Source organism: Nyctibius grandis, chromosome 11 (assembly GCF_013368605.1).
Source record: "Nyctibius grandis isolate bNycGra1 chromosome 11, bNycGra1.pri, whole genome shotgun sequence".
Taxonomy (NCBI): domain Eukaryota; kingdom Metazoa; phylum Chordata; class Aves; order Nyctibiiformes; family Nyctibiidae; genus Nyctibius; species Nyctibius grandis.
The window spans coordinates 14,074,140-14,097,158 of record NC_090668.1 but is presented as its reverse complement, the minus strand read 5'-3'; the positions used below and the strand labels follow the sequence as shown (position 1 = coordinate 14,097,158).

The 23,019-nt window shown below is 46.0% G+C and overlaps 1 protein-coding gene across 1 annotated transcript; it reads right to left on the bottom strand.

Annotated features, from left to right (window-relative positions):
- Positions 1-403: 403 nt before the first annotated feature.
- On the bottom strand, positions 404-13,235 carry LOC137668829 (centrosomal protein of 152 kDa-like). Its single transcript, XM_068410637.1, has 11 exons — positions 13,096-13,235; positions 11,184-11,300; positions 9,351-9,451; positions 9,043-9,109; positions 6,688-6,853; positions 6,350-6,489; positions 5,855-6,055; positions 4,252-4,399; positions 2,885-2,946; positions 1,363-1,500; positions 404-700 (listed from the first exon to the last, which is right to left on the bottom strand). The coding sequence occupies exons 2-11, from the start codon at positions 11,262-11,264 to the stop codon at positions 509-511; spliced, it is 1,296 nt and encodes a 431-aa protein (XP_068266738.1). The 5' UTR covers positions 11,265-11,300; positions 13,096-13,235; the 3' UTR covers positions 404-508.
- Between the last annotated feature and the right edge of the window lie 9,784 nt (positions 13,236-23,019).

Genomic DNA, 23,019 nt, shown 5'->3' with positions numbered 1-23,019 from the left:
TCCTAACTGTGAACGATCTTCAGAAAGTCTAAGATACTCACAGAGCTTCCAGACTTCTATATTTATTGGAAAGAGCCAACGAACATCAGATATATCAGTATCTCATTTTAAAAAGTAAACTCATATTATTTTTTTAAGGTCATTCCTGTCTTCATCAACCACTTGGTTGAAGGAGTCTTCTCTTTGCTTTGCATCCACCACTAACAGGTGGATGTCCCCCAAAGTCAATGCATGACTGGCCTCAAGTAACTGAGTATTCATCATTTTGGTATAATTTTTGCATCAAAAAATGCATCAGATGCTACTGGTCTGATTCTTCTTATTTCTGTAAACATAGGCAATCCAAACTGAAGTCTGTTCTTTCAGTGCTACATGAAAGTAATAATAAAAATGTATTCGGTGGTGGTGACTGGAGTAGGTTTTTATTTTCCTGTAGGAAGATGAACTTTAACCCAAGCTCGTGCCAGGTGGCTACAAGAATTAACAGACCGCAGAGTACAAAGTGAATCTAAAGACAGAACCAGAAAAATAGGAAACAGACGACAAAGAGTATGCAGTAAACTTCCACTTCAACCTGCTGTTCTTTTTCTTCCAGCCACCACCTCTTTGCTGCTATCATAGAACTGCTGTATTTCTCTTCAAGCTCAGCCCTCAGAAGCTTAAGAGAGTCTTCTTTTTCTTTTAGTAGCTGTTTCTTGAGCTAGGAGGAAAAAAAATTGCTGTGGTACAAAGTGATGGGAATGCATAAGAGACATGGTTAACTCTCAAGAGCCTGTGTACTAATCTTACTGACGACAGGAGGACAAGAGATTCAACTCTCAAAAGGAGGTGTTTTAGGGCATGATATCAGAGGTTATTATAGGCTATTGCTCTAAAATAAGTTTTCTTATCAAGGATCTTTATTCCCAGCATATTTTGAGCTGCACCTCTTTACTGTACTTGCTTAGCAAGACAGTTGACCTGCTTTAGGCAGTCTATTTAGTGTTCCATTTGTATAACCTAATGACACTATCAGCTTTGTCAGAGAAATTACGAGGTCTTTTTGGCTAAAGAAAACCTACTTTCTCCGATGAAATTTAGTTCTGAAAAAAGCAGAGTGGCCATTATGTGCTACCGAGCAAGCCATCACATCAGAACTCACCTAATAAGGCATCTGCTGCCCAAGTGCTGCTATTCAGTTTGTTTCTTTTTCACCAAAGATACAAAACAAGGTATCATCCAAATGACAATAGTTTCCTTAAGATTTACTTAGTTGCTATGAATACTCAGCTGTGAGTAAATTCTTTGGTCCATTTTCATAAGAAGCGTAACTGTTGGTTTCATTCACTAAAATCCAGTGCATCTTTACTTTTAAGAACAAACCTCTGACTCTTTTGATGCTTCTTCTGCTTTCAACAGCTGCTTATTTTCCTCCAATATCTTCTGGAAACCTTGAAGATCATTTTGTAATTGAGCAGTCTGGATTCTCTTCATTTCTTCCTTCAGTTCCATTAATTCCTCCTTAAAGGAAGACAGAAAAAAATTACACCAAGCCACGAAAGTCCAAGCAAACATATCAGGCCCATGATAACTCTTCCAAAGAAAACAAATACATGGAGCTTTTCTTTCTAAATATAGTTGTATTTAGCTTTGTTTACCTGAATCATCTAGCACTAGTTTTATTTATTTCATAGAATCACAGAATGGTTTAGGTTGGAAGGGACCTTAAAGATCATCTAGTTTCAACTCCCCTGCCACAGGCAGGGACACCTTTCCACTAGACCAGGTTGCTCCAAGCCCCGTCCAACCTGGCCTTGAGAACACTGCCAGGGAGGGGGCATCCACAGCTTCTCTGGGCAACCTGTTCCAGTGTCTCACCACCCTCACAGTAAAGAATTTCTTCCTAATATCTAATCTAAACCTATTTTCTTTCAATATACCAGCATTTTTGATACTTCTAGCAAAGCACATGTTAAAACTACAAATTAGTTAGGCAATATTTTCTGCTGCTCAGCATATCCTATTGTTCTTATTTCAGTTCATATATGAAGTTCAGTATTCTTTCTTTTGCTCTTACTTCTTTCCTGCTGCCCTTGTAGAGTAAAACAGATGACAACAGAAAAGTACATAGCTCGAAAAACAGCCTAGTACTTATTAGGATTCATAATTTCCAAGACAACAGATTTAAGTCAAATATATGAACTGAACTGGAAGCACAGACTTTCACTCGTATTTTACAGAGGACTCTTTAGCATTCCTTTTTGCTAGCAAAAGGTAAATTTCAGAACATAATATCTCCAACTATCCTTACAGCCTAATTCAGTTATGAGATCCCCAGCAAGTCGAATTTACATTCTTCTTTTTCCATAAGCAGGTTAGATAGATGTATGGTAACAGACTCGTGCCAATACATACGCCCCGTTGTGTTTCAATGAGAGAGAGAGGGAGGGAGAGGGAGGGAGAGGGAGGGAGAGGGAGGGAGAGGGAGGGAGAGGGAGGGAGAGGGAGGGAGAGGGAGGGAGAGGGAGGGAGAGGGAGGGAGAGGGAGGGAGAGGGAGGGAGAGGGAGGGAGAGGGAGGGAGAGGGAGGGAGAGGGAGGGAGAGGGAGGGAGAGGGAGGGAGAGGGAGGGAGAGGGAGGGAGAGGGAGGGAGAGGGAGGGAGAGGGAGGGAGAGGGAGGGAGAGGGAGAGAGAGGGAGAGAGAGAGAAGTGTCCAACATGCAACACTGGGAGATGAAGTAGTGGGTAGTCCTCTACTGGAAGGAGACGTGCTTGATTCCCCAACAAATAAAGAGATTTTCAACTACCAACCTCTTAGCAATAATGCCTGCTCCCATAAAATCAAAACAGCAAAACATTTAATAAAATCAATTAACCTGCAAAGCCTTGTTCATGTTGTTGCTTACCATTTGCGCTGACTGAGCTTGTTGCAATTGAAACTGTATCTGATTTGTCTCCTGCATCGAGCCTATTGCAGGAAAGAAAAGGGAGAGAAAGAGCAAGTCATAAATATGCAAGAAAGACTATGCAATCTGACAGACATCACTGTTAAATATAGCGATGTTGATTCTGGTAATAGGCATTGCTCTCTTTCTATTTCCTTGAGCTCAACTAACCGAAAATACAGATAATGAAAGCAAGAATATTTCTGCCTGAATTGAGCAGGTGAAGGTTATTGGTCTCCACTTTAAACTGCAGTGTGTTTTAAAGTTTGGGAGCTACAGTGGCTTTATTTTTTTCAGAGTTTTTAATAGTAGCTTTAAGATAAATACCATGAGAAGCAAGATGTGCCAAATGTTTGCTTTCCTTGTAGCTCACCTGAAGCAAAAAGTGACATCGTGTGATTGTGCCAGAAGTCCAGCAGGAACAGGACCACCTTGGAAAACAGGCCACCTTCCCTTCCTCCCCAGGTGAAAAGTTTAGTTTTATCAGTTTGCCAATTTATTACTGCTTTAAGGCATTTGATGAATATAGCACAGAAAAAGCATGGCATTTCTTCAACTGGCAGTTGCACTCTTTTTAAATATCCTATAACATTTATCATTACTTATTTACTACATAATACAGATCTAATAAGGTTTTTCTCCTTCTCTATCCTGACATTTAGGCTCTCTCTAGAGAGATTTTTCTTCCAGACTACCACAGTTCTCAAAGAGAACACGCTCTTAAATTTGGATCCAGGAAGACAGACATTTTGTTTAGTTAAGATGTTTGGATTCTCTGAAAAGACGTACATTACTATTTAAAGGCTTCAACGTGTAAAGGTAGGCACAAGTCAAATACACAAAGAGCACAATATTTCATGTGCTGTTCCTACTGATAGAAGTTTCCAAGAACCAGCCTCCAGCCACAAAAACAATTCTTTTCTCATTGAGATTTGAATTGAGAACGGCAATTCGAGTCAAATGCCTAACATAAGAATAAGCAGCTTGCTCCCAAGGGCTGTTATTTAGTCCAAAATTACGTTTACACATATGCAGCACAAAACGCATACAAAAATAGTTTAATTGCTGTTGCTTGGGGTTTTTTGGTTTGGTTTTTGGGGGTGGGTGTTTGGTTTTAATTTATTTTTACCATTTTTCTTTTTACACTTCAGTCTAGACTTCACTAAATTTCATTTAAGTCTGACTAATGTACTGCATAGGAAATGGTCTAGTACACATTTAGCTTGATGTTGATTCCATTTCAATAGGAACATAGCTGTGCAATTTCATACTTCAAAATACTGGAGCCATTTCTGCAAGGAAAGACAAGGTATGAAGAAAAGGCTGACCTGTTTGCAGTAAACATGGATATTGCTTTTGGCTTTCTTCTAGGCTTCTCCTCAGTCGATCTACTATTTCACTTATTTCACATCTGGTTTCTTCCAACATTTTTTCAGGTTCTTTAACACGCTCTCCTAGAGTTTTGCAAAGCTCTTTCTAGGAAGAGAGATTACTTTTACTCATGTTACAAATACCTAGCTGTCTAGGACAGTTTCAGATACAGGAAGAGTCAATACATACAAGACACAGGAGAAAAGAATCAATTGGATACCTAAAGGGGCAGAGGCCAGCTAAATCAATCATAGATCAAATGCTATCCTTGGCTGACAATTCATCTCTTACAGCAAAGTTAAGTTTTCACTACGAGAGAGTAAGTAGACTCATATATAAACATACATGGATGTCCACCGTTTCGTATTTCCTAAAGCAGTTGGTTTTCAGCATGTCACATTATCCTCCGTAATTAATCACATATAGTCAGTCTACTGCAGAAAAATCAAGCCTTCACATTATTTGTATTAAGCCTGAGCTTAACTCAACTTATTTTAACTGAGCTTAAGCCAAGCTAGCCAGTTCGAATGCTCTATAAAAGAACAACTGTACTTTTTTCACATGATACACATGTAGACCTTCATACAGCACTACTCACAGTTACCTACACAGACCTGGGAGGCACAGTACCTCGTCTTTACACCTTTTCACTTTTCCATTTTCGCTCAAAAACAGGAGACCTCTTTCTAAATACCCCAAACATATTACCATAAAAAACCACTTTTTTGCAGTAGAGACAAAGCTGTGTAAGCTTTCTTGGGGTACTAATAAACAGAAATTTAGCAGCGCGTGCTTGTTTACAAGAAAGTGCTAGTTACCTCTTCAAACGTACAACCCGCTTATTTTTATGCATATTTATGTTGAGACAAGAATTACAGACCTAGAATTAAAGAAATTTAATTCTATTTCCTTTATGTGAAAGAGAAGGACAATTTATTAAGGCCTGCCTAGACTACATTGCTTGAATATTTCTAATAGTGTAATGGACTCTTATCACATGTCAGGTAGAATAATTTTAATAAGCTCTATAACCATGTGACACAATCCCTATCAAACTCCATCTTAAAGCTAGCCTTTTTTCCTTGCCTCTCTCCTTTTAAATCCATACTTCTAAAATAAAGTGACTGTTCAGTGATTAGACATCCTTGATCATTTTGAGACTATAGCTTGGAAATAGACTGGTTAATAAACAGATTTTCTTGCAGCAAAAATATTACATGCTTTCCAAATTAGTTCTTTTCTTTCCCAGTACCCTTTCAAAAAGGGATTGTGTACAGAATGAAAGCTCAGTAGAGGAACTGAGACAATAAATTCTTGCCTCCTCTGCATCTGCTATGTACAAACTCACCATTTGAGCTCACAACTGCCTGGCCATGTTTATAAAAACTATACTACATAGGCTTCATAATATTGAGACTTACATAGAATTTCCATTCCATTTGCTTAGCAGCTTCTAGAAGGAATTATCAGAATTATAGGTCAACAAGTGCAGTTTAGGAAACATGGGGAGCTCTACAGACTCTCCAGTAGAGTACTCAGCATCCTAAAACAATTTCTCACCTGCTCTCGGACTGCAGATTTTGTCATATCAAGTTTCTGCTCTAATGATAATACTTGCTTTTCATACTTCTGCTTGAGAGCCGAAATAACGGCCTCGTGTTGTTCTCTGGCACGCTGAAGGGCATCTGATCGCTGACGTTCTAACAGCTGCTCCTGCATGCTTTCCATGGCTACCTCTGCCACTTTGGATTGCTTCAATATCTGCAGGAACAGTATTAAAGTAGCTCCCAGTTACATATGTTTTATTTTTGCTCCAATATTCTGTAAGTCAGTTCAGGATTTTTTTCGTGCAAGAGTTGCTAAAAGTCCTCAGATAATGCCTGGATTTTAATACAAACTATTTTCCACCAATGCATTCTATTCATTCATCATATATTCAGCTTCTGCAATGATCATGAACAGTGCAAGAAACTAGAGCTTAGTTTAATGCAAATGCACCACAAATATAACTGTAGAGATCTTCCACAATAAACATTTTAAAACTGTTTATAGTACCTGCTCCTCATTGGTAGTAAGAGTCTGAATTTGAGTTTCAAGGGCCTTTATTTCACCTTCAAGATGCACTTCCCGTTCCTTTCCATTCTGATAGAGTTTTTGAGACTCACGAAGACTAACAGCCAAACCATCCTTTTCATCTTAAGAGAGAGACATAATAACTGTGTTAGTAATAGGGCCATCTCAATGTTAGCTTAGAGCAAAATAAAAGATCACATACATCAACATACCTTTAGTTGTCTTACTAAAAATCTACCGAAATTAATAGGGTTTCTGTTGCTGATTTCCAGTGGACTTTTCACACAAGTTTATTTCAGCTCTAAACAGCAAACACTTACTTTCATCATTGCCCAAAACTTCATGTTGCAAATCCTCAAACACTTCGTTTCTTCTGGTTCCTTCTTGGATTACTGGAATTTTTTGGTGAACGCCACTTTGGTCTGGTTCGTACGTCACTTTGTAAGATTCTGGCGATCGGTTACCGACGTCAGATGCAACAAATTGCTGTTGTGACAATATATACACAAGGGGAAATAAATTAAAACTACAACAGTAGTCTTGCACGGTGAAAATATTTTTCATTTTACAGGTTGACGTTAAGAAAAGCTCTAGTAGCTCTTTTTTTTTCAGGCTGCAATCCAGCACACCATTTAAGTGTGATAGAAATTTTCATGAAAGCTTCCACTTCAGGAGAGTGGTGAAGCATCAACTTCCATAGAGTAAGCACACACTTAAGTGAATCACATTCATTCTACCTCATGGCATTCTACCTAGCCAAGAACAGCAAAAGAAAAAAAATCATAACATGCACATATGCAAATCCAATTATTTGTCATAGAATCATAGAATGGTTTGGGTTGGAAGGGACCTTAAAGATCATCTAGTTCCAACCCCATTGCCACAGGCAGGGACACCTTTCCACTAGACCAGGTTGCTCCAAGCCCCGTCCAACCTGGCCTTGAACACTGCCAGGGAGGAGGCATCCACAGCTTCTCTGGGCAACCTGTTCCAGTGTCTCACCACCCTCACAGTAAAGAATTTCTTCCTAACATCCAATCTAAATCTACCTTCTTTCAGTTTAAAAACATTCCCCCTCGTCCTATCACCTTGTAAAAAGTCCCTCCCCTGCTTTCCCGTAAGCCCCTTCAGGTACTGGAAGGCTGCTATAAGGTCTCCCTGGAGCCTTCTCTTCTCCAGGCTGAAGAGCCCCAACTCTCTCAGCCTGTCTTCACAGGAGAGGTGCTCCAGCCCTCTCATCATCTTCGTGGCCCTCCTCAGGACTTGTTCCAACAGCTCCATGTCCTTCTTATGTTGGGGGCCCCAGAGCTGGACACAGTACTCCAGGTGGGGTCTCACAAGAGCGGAGTAGAGGGGCAGAATCACCTCCCTCAGCCTGCTGGCCACGCTGCTTTTGATACAGCCCGGGATACGATTTGCCTTCTGGGCTGCAAGCGCACATTGCTGGCTCATGTTGAGATTCTCATCAACCATGACCCCCAAGTCCTTCTCCTCAGGGCTGCTCTCAATCCATTCTCCGCCCAGCCTGTATTTGGGCTTGGGATTGCCCCAACCCACATGCAGGACCTTGCACTTGGCCCTGTTGAACTTCATGCAGTTCGCACAGGCCCAGCTCTCGAGCCTGTCAAGGTCCCTCCAGATGGCTTCCCTTCCCTCCAGCGTGTCGACCACACCACACAGCTTGGTGTCGTCGGCAAACTTGCTGAGGGTGCATCAATCCCACTGTCCACGTCGCCGACAAAGATGTTAAACAGGACCGGTCCCAATACTGACCCCAGAGGAACGCCACTTGTCATTGGTCTCCACTTGGACACGGAGCCGTTAACCTTTTGTTAACTCTTTGAGTGTGACCATCCAGCCAATTCCTTATCTACCAAGTGGTCCATCCATCAAGTCCATGTCTCTCCAATTTAGAGACAAGGATGTCGTGCGGGACAGTGTAACACTTTCAAGATGTTTAAGTTAACTCTTCGCTGTTTTAAATAAACTACAGAAGCCTCCCATCACTGTTGAAACTGATAAGAAGAGACTGAAAGCATTCAGAAACATTACTACCAATAGTTAAAGACCTGTGAAAATTTTCCAAAAGAGACAGAAAAATGCAGCAGCTTCTGAAATACCTTAAGATGTTCCCTTGGAGCATCTGGAAAATTTGTTGTTTTACTTTGCTGATAGTTAAACTCTGGTTTGTGGCCATTTGTATACGGCCTGAAGTTTTCAGGAAGATGATACACATTGTTCTGTTGGTAGCAACTTGGAGCATTAAACTCATCTCTACCAAGATACACGTCATCAGGATCCTCTTGACCATTCTGGCCACAGTAATCTTTAATATCATATAAATGTTTCTTCTCTTCATCGTTATGTAGGCCATTCCAATTCTTTCCATGTTTTTCGACATGACCATTTTGCTGGTCACACAAGAATTGTTCAGGGTACAGATTTTGTCCTTGTTCATAACCCTAAGAGGTTTAGAATTGCTCTCTCAAAACTCAGATTTCCCCCTAACCCCCTTTTTCGGGGGTTACCAGCCTTCAAGTTACAAATACTTCAAATGAATAGCAAAACACGTCACCTACATGAAAAGTATTTCTCTAGCGAATTTAAGTAATATTTAGCATGTTGTTATGAACAAGTAGTTCCTACTAGTTACATCACTGCTCATACAAACTTACATTTTGAGGATCACCTATCAATGGATGATCGTTCCACCTTCCATCATGCTTCCCAGGCTCATGTGATCTAGAGAAAGACAAGCAGCTTAATTATGCACTTATAACTTCAGGAAAAAACAAACCGAACCAAACCATCTCTTTGCTAAATTAAATGCCGTCTAGTTTGTTTCTCACGGAATACAAACCATACTGCTAACTGCACTACAGCTCCCCTTTTACTTGGATTGCTTTTACACACCTCATCAGCTGAGATTTTGCTCTATTCTCAAGAGCACAACACAAATAAAAAATGGTGCAAAATGCCTTACTGCTCCTCAGTCTCATGAATGCCACAGTCCGAATAGCTGGAGAGCTGGTCTCCACTGTCCTCCAGCATATCATGGGGAAGGTCTGTCACTAGTTGTTGCAACTGAAACAGAACAAACAACATTCATTATATGCGGACCATAAGATAGGTGAGAAGTTAAGGACAACTTTTCTAAATGTCTACAGAAAAACAGAGCACCAAGAGTTTGTTCCTAGAAATTCACTAGTGGTGTGAAAAAGTTTCCTTATCATTAGGGCACTCCCTAGCTTCATTCCATCTCAGCTCCAGGAAGCAGGAAAGGAAAGGCATCATCATTCACTAAAGATCCCTTTTCCTTTGCCCTACTTGCAACCAAGGACATACTCAAGCACCATAGGTTTCGCTGGTCTTGCACTGCTTTGGAAACTTAAAGTCAAGAGAAAGGAGCGCCCACACAGTTTACAAAACATCATCATGGGAGTTCATATCTAAACCAAGCTCAGCCTACCAGGTTAGCTAGCACAGGCCTCCAGATGTGGGTAAGGGTTACCCAATTCTTAAGTTAGTGTCAAAGTACTCTCCTACCATGTAGACCTCCTCAGTTTTGAACAAAAAAACACCTGGTTTGCTGTGGCAGAAAAACTTAACTAATGCAGAAAGTCTTGGATTGCATCATGACCAGGGAACACAGCAGAGCCTGTGTTTTAGCCTCCTGTTAGCAGGCTAAGAGTCATGTCCCGCCGAAATATCTACAACATGTAGTCTTGTGAACCCCACCCTACTATAGTTCAAACACGTATGACCTACAAGGATTATCACAAACTTACTCCAAAGAAGTTGCTTTGTTCGTGCCCATTGCTTCTTGTCCTGTCACTGGGCACCACTAAAGAGAGCCTGGCTCCGTTGTCTTTACATCCTCCCTTCAGCTATTTATACACATTGATGAGATTCCCCCTGAGCCTTCTCTTTTCCACGCTAAACAGCCCCAGCTCTCCCAGCCTCTCCTTATAGAAAAGATGTTCCCCTCAACACTCCGAACTTCTAATCCTACTTACACACTCTCTTGCGCACTCACTGTAACAACCCTACAATTATTTCACTCCTTGTTCTCCTGCACAAGCACAACATTCTTTATCTGGGTAGAAAGGCTTGGAGCAGACATCGGATTCCCTACAGTGTTTGCAATAGCATCTTTCCAAGTTGAACAGCTATTGTTCTACTACATATTTTTTTGAACGTTTGTCTTTACATTACCTACACTCTAGACAGGGATCCCTGCAGTGTATATTAGGGAGGTTACCTGACGTGAACATGATTCACCACCCTGTAAGAAACCATTCTGCACATTCACATTAAACATACATTTTGCCAATTCTCTTTATGAAACAAAAAGAACAGAAACACCCAAAGTATTCAACTCAAAACCCCAAAACATTTCAATATATTTTTCTAGAGATTAAAGTATGTAATTTTTAAATTCTGATTATAATTATCTTTTCTAAGCTAATGAAATTTTCAAGTGAAAGAGAGCTGTTGCTTTCTAAGTATTGGTAATAAGTCAAAAAGCTGTCAAGAAACACAAAATGTAGGTAACACCAGCCTTTTGCATTTCATCTACTGCATAGGCAAGGAGTAACAGTCTTCCAGCCACTTCATACGACACTGCAAGGCTCTTCAGATGCAGCATCTCAGTATCTCTTTACTTTTTATGCCACTCTTGCAAAGCAGAGTCTGCACTCTGTTTCGCTCTTACCAAAGAGAGCAAGAAACTTTTTTTTTTTTAGCACTTAAAAGAGAAAAATGGGAAGCAGCTAGATACACAAGCGTTCAGATTAAATAATTTGTTCTTTTTCACCTCTTGTTCTCTTGCATGATCCTCTTGGTCATAGTCTTCATGTTGAGTTTGTAGAACTCCACTATCCAAGTCGAGGGACATTGTTTTCTAATAATGGTATTGAGCATCCATCAAAACCTATTGCAAGACAGGAAAACATCACACGTGATCAAAAGAGGGGGGACACGCACACGACCAGAAAGTACCACCCTCGCTTCCTGAGTTAAGTAGCCAAACACAAACAAAAATATATTTTTCGAAACAAACATTGCACATTATCTATAACATTCACTTGAACTTTTTTTCTCAGTATATCCAATGCTTGACATTTCTAAGAACTTAGCATTTAAAACAGATTATTTGGGCTTTTCATATGCTGACATGAAATTATTGAAGTTCCCTTACAACCAGACATGATTTTCTTCAAGTTCTAACACTGTATGTTATACATATGCTGTGATGTATGTTGACAGTTATGCCCACTTTTAATCTTGCTTCATTTATTTCTAGAGAATAACTATATTTTATACTGGAAGTATACTGCTGCTTACACATTTGGCTAATAGCCGTGATAGGAAAAATAGGAAAAGTATCATCATGTCAGTTCCAGATTTAACTGCTTAATAAAGAGACTCAGACTCCCAAGGACTTGTCTACACTGAGCAGTGAGTTCACAGTAAGCTACCGTGCGTAAGCGCTGGCCCACATTTGGTTGCAAGGTAAGTTACTCTCCGATGAAGACATACTCCTGACAGGCACTTATGAACTAGAAATGACTGATGAAGATTTTACAGAATGACACATTCTTTGGGCATACAGGTGTAGCACATGCCGAAGTCTTCACTCAGTATAAAGTAAGATTTACAAGAGCATTATTCCAAACTTAAAAGACATAATGTGTCATTGACTTCATTATGTTTAAAGGCCCTGCTTGCCTGCTGATATTCAAGGAAACTCTCTAATATAGTTAGTAGGAATCCTAACAACACAAGTACCTGTCTCTGTGCACCTCCTAAAATACCAGATTCCACAGTGTGACCGCCTGCAACACCTCTCACAGAATGATACTGAAGCACAGACATCTTCCCCCAAACCCACATCAGCTGTAAACCACCACCTGGCCTCCCGACACCCACCCTCCCTCCCCTCTTTCCTTAAAGCCCCTCCCAAACCAACCAGCTGAGGCAACCGGACAAGATGATACAGCCCCGTTTCGTAGAATCATAGAATCGTTTTGGTTGGAAAGGACCTTGAAGATCAAACCCAACCATTAACCTAGCACTGCCAAGCCCACCACTAAACCATGGCCCCAAGCACCACATCTACTCGTCTTTTAAATACCTCCAGGGATGGTGACTCCACCACTTCCCTGGGCAGCCTGTTCCAACGCTTGACAACCCTTTCCGTGGAGAAATTTTTCCTGATCTCCAAACTAAACCTCCCCTGGCGCAACTTGAGGCCGTTTCCTCTCGTCCTATCGCTTGTTACCTGGGAGAAGAGACTAACGCCCGCCTCGCTACAGCCTCCTTTCAGGCAGTGGCAGACAGCGATAAGGTCTCCCCTGAGCCTCCTTTTCTCCACACTAAACAACCCCAGTTCCCTCAGCCGCTCCCCAGCAGACTTTTTTTCCAGACCCTTCACCAGCCTGTAAGAGCCGCAGTCAGTCACGGCGGGCGGGGCTGACGGGGAGCGCAGGCCGAGGCGCCCCCACCGCCACAGGCCGCGCGGGGCGAGCTCCTCAGCCGCCGCCTCAGCCCCTCGCGGCGGCCGCACGGCGCTGGCACCGGGCGGGGACGATTAGCGCCGTTGTTCACAGCACGGCCGGGGAAGCACCTCCCGCCGGAGCCTCCTTAGCCGGCCTCGCCCCGGCCTACTGCGGGGCAGGAAGCGGAGGAGGCGGCGGCAGAGCGCGGTCCCGACCGCCGAGACTCACCGGAGCTGCCGGGCGCCGCGGCTGTCCGCCTTCCCCGGGCACAACGAAGGCGCAACCGCCGCTCTCCCACCTGACAACGTAACCGTGCGCCCGCGGCCCTGACTGACAGCCGCGGGCGCCAACCGGCGGCCGCAGCAGCTCTTCGCCACGCAGGAAGGCGGGAGGGCGGCGACACGCTCACCCCGTCTCGCCCCGCCCCGCCCCGCCCCAGTCGCGCTCGGCTGCGCTGCACAACCGCCTCCGCTGGCTGTTTGAAAGCAGGCGCCTATGGCCGCGGGAACATGCCTCTCTAGCTGATTGGCTCAGCGGTCGGCCAATGGCTGTGGCCTTTTTGCGGAGGGGCGGGGTCTCGCCGTGACGGCGAGAGTGCGCGCGCAGGGGTGTCCGGCGCGGGTGGCGGCGGCGCCGTGTCGCAGCGAGACGTGGCGGTTGCCAGGCAACGCGCGGTGGCGTTGTCGGAGAGGTGCCCTGAGGCCACAGCCCGGCAGGATGACGTCATGCGGCGGGGGGCTGGCTCTCACGACTGCGTCACGACGAAAGCTGGCAGGATGGCGCGAGCATCTGTCGTGTTAGAGCAGCTGGGGGGGATTGTCACGAGTTACCGCGCCGGTCCTCGCACAGGAGCTCCCCCGAGGGAGCTGCCCCCAGTAACAATGCAGCCTGCCGGCCCTAGCAGAAGGAAATGGAAGCTGTGGTAGGAGAGAAGCATCGGGGTCGTTTGATACAGCATTTTCGTCGATGGAAGCAAACAGATACATGTGGTAATGTGTTTCAGTGAAATTTACAGGAGCTTTGAAAAAGCACGAACACGCTATGCCTTGTAAATGTGACATTACAGGCAAAATTAGTTATTTTTTCCAAGGGTCTCTAGTAACCATCAGAACAGATATTAACCAATTCTCCTCAGCATTTTTACAGGCATGAAACAATTAAAAAAAAAACAACTCTGAATGTGCCTGACAATTCATATTAACTTCCTCAAGAACAGTATTGGCAAACTTTCGAAATTAAGATAACTTTTTTTTTTTTTTTTAGGTGTAGTTACTTCTTCTAAGACTTCCACACAGATGATAGTGTACTTTACATGAGATGGCTGGTCCACAGAGGCTAAAAGCAACATTAATAACTAAGTCATGGCACATAAATATTAGAAACCAAAAACTGAGATCCTAGTTCTGGCTCCAGAAGAATGGCTGTAATTTATTCTAGGAAAATGTCTGGTGTCTGTAATGCATCGATGCATTGTATCAGAATTGTATCTGTAATTAGTTGGATTCTTTGCTTTCTCTCACATCAAGAGATTTTGAGATACTTGCTTATTGCACTAGCACCCAATTACCTCCCTTTTTCTTCCCCTTTTCCTTCAGAGTTTTGCTTCAGACACATACAAAAGATGCAGGAGCAACAAAACGAAGATTCAGGTCTTAACTTCTGTTTAAGTTAGTGACATTCAAAGAGGGAGACTTAAGACTATGTCATACTGTGATCCAAACAGCATACACTGGCTCTGGATGTTTTTATGCGTTGGTAAAGTGAAAACTGGTGATGTGAAAAATGTCCCTAATAAGTCAGTATCTTAACTGGCAAAGTCATACAACTTTAATCTCATACTATCACAACTCCAAACACTATTATCCTAGTCCAGAGCAGCTTTGATTTGTACTAAAAATAGAGATGGAGTTCCACACATTTGCCTTCTATGACCTGTCGTAAAACTCAGCTTTGATGCAAAAATCAAAGCCGCCCTATTCAGGCCTTTCTCTCCCCTTGGCATGCCACAGAAGTAGCTATTTTTGCTTCGTTGTTTGCTCAATAAAGTCATGTCAAGCACATTATGAAGTTTGGTAAGACATGAGAATAGAAAGGATACTATGCAGGGATTTAATATTCCATTTACAGTTTCTTGCCAGCTATCCTTGCGGTGGCATAAAGCTTGAGCATGAAGAAGGCTGGGGAGCCTTCTTCACAGGTGAAAACTTGGCATAGGACAGGACAGGCACGAGCTTGAGCTTCTAGTCTGAAGGCTTGAGGTATCAATAATGCCGGACTATTAGCAAGGAAATCAACTACTAATGTTTTAAAGCTTCTCACTGCTTCAGTACATGTAATTGCGTATTTTAATCATGTTATTATCAAGGAATATTCTTTAAGGTAAAATGAACATTACTGTTTTCCATGAGTCCAAGCTGCTATCCACTTATTTACCGTCCATGGTCAAATTCAATCTGCTGTGCACACTGCAAGTCACCGGGGTTTGTCAATGCAATGCAATGCAGAATCAGGTGGATGCAAACAGTCCTTGGGTGAGAACTGTGTCATCCATTTTAATCAGCTGGGCTGTGGTTATCCCAGAGCAATTCTTCTTGGTCATCTGGTCTTCTCCCCGTTGGGTGTTACAGCCAGGTAGGCATCAGTCCCATCTCCATGGCCTCTCAGCAGAGGAAGGAAAGCTCAGCAAATGGTGGGCTCCCAGTCTGCCCAGCACCGTGCAGGTCCTGCAGCAGCGAAGCTGGGCTCCGTGGGGTTTCTCTGGTGTACCTGCAAGTTATTTTTCTCATCAGCACTGCGGATAATTGGGGTCCTCAGGATGCCAGTGTGACTGGTATTTCCTATAGCCTCAGTTTCTCTTTTTCCATGCTCAATGAGACAGATTCAGTCTCCAGGTCCATAAAATAGTCAAAATGCTATGCTCAGTCATGAACATCACCGACATTCACTACATCGCTTGATTTTAGGAGCTGAAAGACAAAAGATGAAAGGGAGCTACGCCCTCATGCTTTGTACGCGGCGTGGTGCGAGGCTGGCCACCGCGCTCCGTGCTCTGCTGGCTGGCTCAGCCCCGGCATCCCCAGCTCTGGCACAAAGCGTGCGGGAGATGGGGCCTCCGTTTGCAGACGAGATGGTCTCTTGCTCGCCAAACAGCGTTGCTAGCCCTTGACCAGCCCACCCTGTGTTTCCATCAGCTCCTAACAGAGTTCGCTGAGTAGCAGCAATTTAAACAGCTGAGAAAATGAAAACAGCAACAACCTCAGCTCAACTCTGGCTGACATGGTAGTTTCTCCTGAAGGGTGAGCTGAGGGCTCCACTCTGCCTGGAGCAGACCCTTGCTGACCTCCAGGAGCACCAGCACTGGTGGGGCTGGAAGGGTTTGGCCCTTTACCAGCTTTGCCCTGGGGCATCTGGGGCTGGACCTCTACCTGCTGCAGGAGCCAGCGTTACAGACAGGGCTGTATTCATGGGCTTCCTTCACTACACGACCTCCACCTCCCGGTCTTTGAGGTGACACCTGAGGAATTTAGATTTAAATTAATCCTTTGGCACCATCAGTCTTCCACCATGAAGACTAAGGAGTTGCATTAAGACTAAAATCCACCAAGCAGAATACCAATGTCTTTGCTACTCGGCACTCGTTCAGATCCCTCCGAAACCACCACCGCAGTGCCGTGGTTCACACTGTTCAGGCTCAAGGGGCTCGTTGGCTGCTGAGCAGCCTGATGGAACTGGACCCATGCTGAGTAAGAGGGAGGGCCAGATGGACCTGGGAGGCATCTTCCAACATAAGTTTCCCTGTGGTGCTGTGATACCAAAAGCTTTTTTGTTATTTCTCATGGAAATAACAACAAACTGAAAAGAAAACTACCCACGATAGATGAAGCTTCTGTCTTCTGCTGCTGTTTTTACATACAATGTGGTCACAAACAGCACTTTCTTCTGCACCTATCTTATCAGGAATAAAAGTGACAGAGAAAATACACAAGGAAAGAGTAATTTTCTAGCAAAGTCTCTGGCATAAGTGAAGAACTGTGACTTGCAGGGCTTTTACTTGAACTCTCTCGACTTGGCTGAAGTCCCCAGGAGCTGTAAGCCCAGCCACGCTCACCACGGGCTGCAAGACCAAAGGCACCCAAAACTCAGTCACTTTTGAAATAGCAGCTGCATGAAAGCAGTGTTATAAGCAATGAAGACACAAACCTACGCGATGCTCAGGCATTGCACAGCTGAACTGAAACCCTCGGTCTGAATCTGCCTCTTGAACTCTGGGAAGATTGTCTTGGGATTTGGGCACAGATTTGTGCCTGACCTTTGTGCCTCTCAGCCATCTCAAACATGCAGTTTAAACTCTTCAGTAATCTCTGATCTTTCAGGGTTAATGATCAGATGCAACTTTGAAGCTGCTGAACTTGTGAACCAGGATGTGTTGGGAAAGGCTGAGGCATGCAGAGATTAGCTGTTTCTCCGGAGCAGAGTGTTAGCTGAAGCGACAGGGAGGGTTTGCATTTGGCCGGGATTTTGCTAACAGACGGTGATGCTGTGGCCCCACACATCCACGGCAGCCCCTGTGCTTCAGCACACATGGGAGCTCCAGCAGCTTTTCCACACTCGTATGGTGCTGTGAAATCAGCAGCAGACATAAATCCATGGCTGTTGTGTTGTGCTATGTGGGGTTGGGGGTTTTTTTTTTAGCTTGTTCAGTTCAACTGAGATCAAAGTCAATCATTTATTACAATTTTTCTGCAAGGCAGTGCTCTCATCACCCTGCAGAGCTCACCCAAACCTTCACCTTGCAAACCATTCAGACACAGGTGGATGGTGCCCTGCCTCGGTCAGCCCAAAACTCAAGCCTGGGAGGAGGCAAGCAAGGGGCAGCTCTGCAGTCCCCACTCTGAGCTGTGTGGCTGTGCCCATACCCACCCCACCAGGCTGCTCCAGTCTAATGCTGCTCTGCACCAGCTTGCTGCCAGGCTGCAGCTACAGCGTGCCAGTCCTGGTCCGAGCCAGGACACCCCCTCCTTTACCTCTGCTTCTTTTGCCCCTCACTCTTCCCAGGCACAAGAAATATTCCTCAACTGACTTCAATTTTACAAGTTATTAGGATATTATCATCTGGTATAAAAGCATAAGCAGAGCAACTCTAATGGGATGCAAGATGTGTGCATGTGAAAACTCATTTCTAAGAAAGATAAATTTTAAAATTGTGTACTACTCCAGAAGGTATTTTCTTCCCATTTCTCCATTACGTATTTTAAAGCTGAATCATATAAGATTTTTAAGTATTAATCTTTTCAGAGCCATACCTGACCTGGCATCATGCACATCCTGTTCCCTCCTCAACCAATCTAGATTTCACTGTGGAGCAACCTAAACAAGGGTAATAGCTTTGGGGTTGAGAAGACACTTGTATAAACTGAGATTGCTGTATTAAGCATCTGTATCATCTTCTTCTTCTCCTCAGGCCTTTTCTACAGAGGAAGGCGTCCTGCCACCGCAATGCGAGAGTAACTGACTCTTTGGCCAGGCTTTTACGTGGTTTTGATGTGCTCCTCCCAAAACGGCCCAACGAAAGGCACGCTTTCAGCCGGGCTGTGGATGCCCCGGCATCTGTGCACTCTCTCACAGCTCAAAAGCTGTTTAAACGCAGTTTCCTCCCGCTGAAGGGAAGCAGAAGCTGCCGCTGCCCGTCCCGCCGGCAAGCGCCGCTGCCTGCCCGCGCTGCGCCGGGCTGCGGGGGCGAGAGCTGGCGGTGACCCCCCGGGCCCGGGGGGTGGCTGGCCCCCGCACCGCCCACCGCAGCACAGTTTTAAAATATATATAGCGTTATATACATAGGCATGCGTATGTAAATTGAACGCATGTATGCACTATATGCATCATACGCACATACACATATGTATGTGTGTATACACACACGTGTATGTATATCTACATAAATTATGTGTATATGTATATATAAATTGCTTCTCCATACGGCCCATGCTGTGCATTTCCCCTCTGCAGGCAGAGCAGGCTGTGGAAGCGGGATCCTTACAGTATCCTCACAGTAGCTGCACCCCCCGCAACCACCGCGGGGTGCCGCTGCCCCGCGGCCGCCGCCGGCGGAGGGAGGGGGGGAGGGAGGGAGGCAGCTCTGCCAAGCGCAGAGGTGTTTAAAGCCTGTGATGCCATCACTCAGCTGCTGCTTCGACTGTCTGCGTAACGCCAAACAAAATACCCTCCTCATTTAATTATTCTCTGGTGTCGCCGAGACGTGAGTTGACACAGGTGACAGGCGGGAATGGAAATATGAGCCTCGATGATTAGCCCGGTGTTCATTTAGAAACGCTAATTGTGTCAGGGCAGGGTTGGCCCGTCCCTGACCTGTGTGGGGTGTACCCACATGCCTAGTGAGGAGGCTCAGGCGCCCCAGCCGCTGCAAACCAGGCAGCAGGGTGAAGCCTGGCTTCGCCGAGCCCAGCGCCCCAGAAAGCTCCCTGCTGCGGCTTGCGAACCCGGGCTGGCTCCGTCCTGCAGGACAAAGCAAAAATGCCAGCCTGTCATGCCTGCACGGATAGTGCCAAAGGCACCCAGGCAAAGCACTAAAGGCCTCAGGAAAATTAACTCCCTGCAAATGGGTAAGAAAATCTTTGAACCTGCAAAGAGGAAAAGGTGCAAAACCAGGAATCTGGGAGGGAGTGGGACCACCCCAGCCTCTGCCCAGCATCACAACCTGGGCTGAAGTCAAGCTGAACATCCACCTGGAGGCCTCCTGCTACAGCAAGGCAAGCCTTTAACGGTCAGCTTCCCTTCACTTGTCGTGATAAAACACAAACCTTTAAGTACAAAGTGCAGCAGAACATCAAGACTAGCCATTAGCAATTGCATTTCCTCCTGCCAGCCTCCAACAATATCGGATTTCTGCCCTTATCTCTTCTCTGGAAAGTCTAAAGACTCCCCTGTGAAGTATCTCATCTGTTTTAGAAGCAGAAGATCCCTCTAGCCAATGTAAAATACTTATGTCCCTCAGTCACCCTTTAGCACTTCAAAAAGTTTCATATCATCTGTGCAATATTGACCCTTCTTGGAGTAAGGGGAGGGGAAACTTTTTTCCCTTACATTTTCTTTTGGCATTGCCAAAGCACTTTCATGTCCTCATTTTGAGAGTCACTTGATTACTGATGCAAGACACACCATATGATCTCACCATATGACATGGCATTTGAAGGTGGGGAGCTGTGGCCCCGAGTGCCCGCAGCACTGACAGTCCCGCGCTGGCCCTTAACACAGACGCTCTGCCATTGCGGCGGCAGTGGGGTGGATCTGGGTCACTGACCCTGCAGCACGCTGGGGGTGTAGGCAGAGCATGGCTGTAAGTCAGGGCTGCAATTCATTATGGCATCTGTGAAAGCCCTAATTTCTTGTGCACATTACCTGGGCTTTCCTCTCCCCAGCACCGACACGCTGCCTAGCTGCCCGCAGAGCCCCCGCCGGTGGCACACCCAGGAGGGCTGCGGGTGCTGGAAGGGACTGAGCTCCAGCTTGGCTCGCTTACAGCCAAAGACGCTTGGTAAGCTCCACTGGAAGAAACCTGCAGTGCTCCCCAATATTTTGCACGCCATCCTCCACTCCAGCCGTACCGCAGCCCAGCGGCACACAAAAGCGGTCTGTGACAGGGGCTGGTGCTGGTAAGCCGTGCGGTGCCTCCAGCTCGTGCCCTCCACATGAGGTTAAACAGCCTCCAGGACTTGTAATAATTATCAGACACGCTACTTTAACCAGCGGCTTTGCTCCCGGGAAATGCCCCCATCCTCCCAGGCTGCCTGCCTGCTGGGCCCACTCATTCATCCGCACCGTCATCCCATCACGGAGACAAGGGCTGGGACAGAAGGAGCTATCAGGACACAAGGAGGTACCGGGACAGGAGATACTGGGGTGAAACACAGGCACTGGTAGTGGGGAGATAGCGGGTGCCCTACTTGCCTCGCCCCAGTGGGACAGGGTGACCCCAAAAATGGGTGCTGCTTGCCCGACGGGACAGGGAGTGGAGAGGCTGTGACAGGCTCCACAACCGGCTCTGTCCGCGCCTCTGCTCAGCAGGGCTTTGGTGGCAGCCCAGACCTCTGCCCAGGAGCAGCCCTGCGCAGGCTCCCTGACACCCTCAGCTTTACAGCAGCACATTTGCATAGGGAAAGGCCACATCAGCCCTCAGCAAGAAGCCATGTCCCGGCCAGCAGCTGAGGCAGCGCGTGCCCTGGCTGCAGTGGTTACCAACTGCTTTCACAGGCCAAGGGCAAGGAGTCTGCAGTGAAAAAAAAAAAACAGTCCCAAAGAAGCAAACAGCAGCATCTCTGGGCAGCAACCGTGTGCCCTGCAGGAGTGCTCAGCAGACCGGACACGCCGGAGACGTTACGCAGAGCCACGCTGGTTTCACTCTGGTTTCAGGACAAGGCTGGTTTCTGCAATTCGTGATAACAGCGTTTTTGCAAGCACGAGGAAAATGTGCGGTAAACCCCAGGCGACCTGGGGCAGCCTGTGCGCGCAAACCACGCGACGTGGGGTTCTGGCAGAGTCAGGCTAAGGGCTTTAACTCCGCTGCGCCTGTCCCCTGCGCTCCCGCGCCCGGCCGCCAGCCACCTCCTGCGGCTGCCTCGCTCCCTTGGGGACCTGCGCCCGGGTTTCAGCCGAGCTGCCTCAGAGGTGACCTGCGTTGAGGTGACCTGCAGTGCGGGTGGCCCCAGTCCCACAGGGACATGGCTGCGGCTCGCCAGTGGGCAAAACCCTGCAGCGGGGCCAGCTGGGGACAACGAGCCCTGGAGGAGCGCAGGGCTGAGCGCAGTAACGCGAAGGGCACGCTCGCTAGCCGGGGAAGAGCCTCGTTAGGGGCTCCCCAAAGGCTTGCAGCGGGTGAGCAAAACAGCAGGAAAAAATCAGTTTGCTTTGACAGTGTCCTTCCTGCCTCTGAACTGGTTTGTATTAATAAAACCATTACAGCAGGGTAGCAAACTGCTCATTTCTCTCGTTAGTTGGCTTTGCTCAGAAGAACCCAACATTTATGTACCCTACGCATCCACTTTCTTCACTCCTAAAATACACGTTGTACCTGGAGTAACTGAGGACATCCGCCCTGGCGCAGGGAGCGGCTGTGTGTCCTGCGCTCCAGCTGCCAAGGGACTCAGACGAAAGAAAAGTAAGATGCCAGTGTTTTAAAAGAGTAAACAGGATAACGCTAGAGGCAAGTCACCATGACCTGGAGCCCAGGCACGTGCTGATTAACTCAGTTCCCTTCCCTTAAATGGTTTATTTCTGCTAATCAAGAAAGGTTGACAGAAAACAGATCTGGTCACAGTAACTTGCTGTGGTGCTGATACAGGATGCTTACGCGTTGGTACCCCTCTTACTTGGTAGTGTGTTTTGACTGAGAACCAGAATAATGCAACAGGTACTATAGCACGTAATAGCTGTGGCAAAACCTGGCCACTCATAGGTCTGAAAATGAATTATAAGTTGTGAAGCAGCGTCAGAGAAGAATTTTCTTCTTCCCTCTTCAAAATTCCACATTTTTAATCCATGACCTGGATGAAACCACCATAATGAACACAGAATCCAGGTCCCGGCTACAGAGCTGGCCTCACTGGACACGCAGTACATGTTTTGCTACGGACAATATAAAAATCCCAGGTAAAGCTAAGACAGACTCTGGGATGGGACATGGCGTTTGGACCAGTCCTGGGGGGTGTGATGGACCTCATGGAAATAACAGGGCTCATCCAATTTATGAGCAAAGACCCCTGAGTGGGAACACCCCCCGTAGGGCCCAGTATGAGTGCTGCTGGGACAGCACAACCCGTTCTGGTGTCCACAACCCCTCCCCAGCAGAGAGCTTCAGTGATGGGAAGGGCTGCACAGCACAGGAGCTTCTCTGCTGCTGGGGGTGAGACATGCACTGTGGACAAAGCCACCTATGACCCACCAGGTCTGCTCTGGGTCACCAGCCCTCAGGCGACATCCCCGCTTTCCAGCAAGCCCACACGGCCCTGAGCACACAGGGGGATCCTTGGGCTGGGGAGGCAACATCACAAATGACACTCAGCTGCTTCAAATGGACAACTACAGGTGGCACTGGCAGAAACAGTCCCCAAAAAACAGCCACAGAGTCTGTAAAATATTTAT

Bases quoted from the DNA above. Each gene is read 5' to 3' on its own strand.
- LOC137668829 (XM_068410637.1), bottom strand. From the start codon at position 11,264: ATGTCCCTCGACTTGGATAGTGGAGTTCTACAAACTCAACATGAAGAC. The intron at 9,110-9,350 runs GTAAGGCATTTT...GTCTTTCTCTAG, and splicing joins ATTCATGAGACTGAGGAGCA to ATCACATGAGCCTGGGAAGC. The intron at 1,501-2,884 runs GTAAGCAACAAC...TCTTCCTTTAAG, and splicing joins AAGCTCAGTCAGCGCAAATG to GAGGAATTAATGGAACTGAA.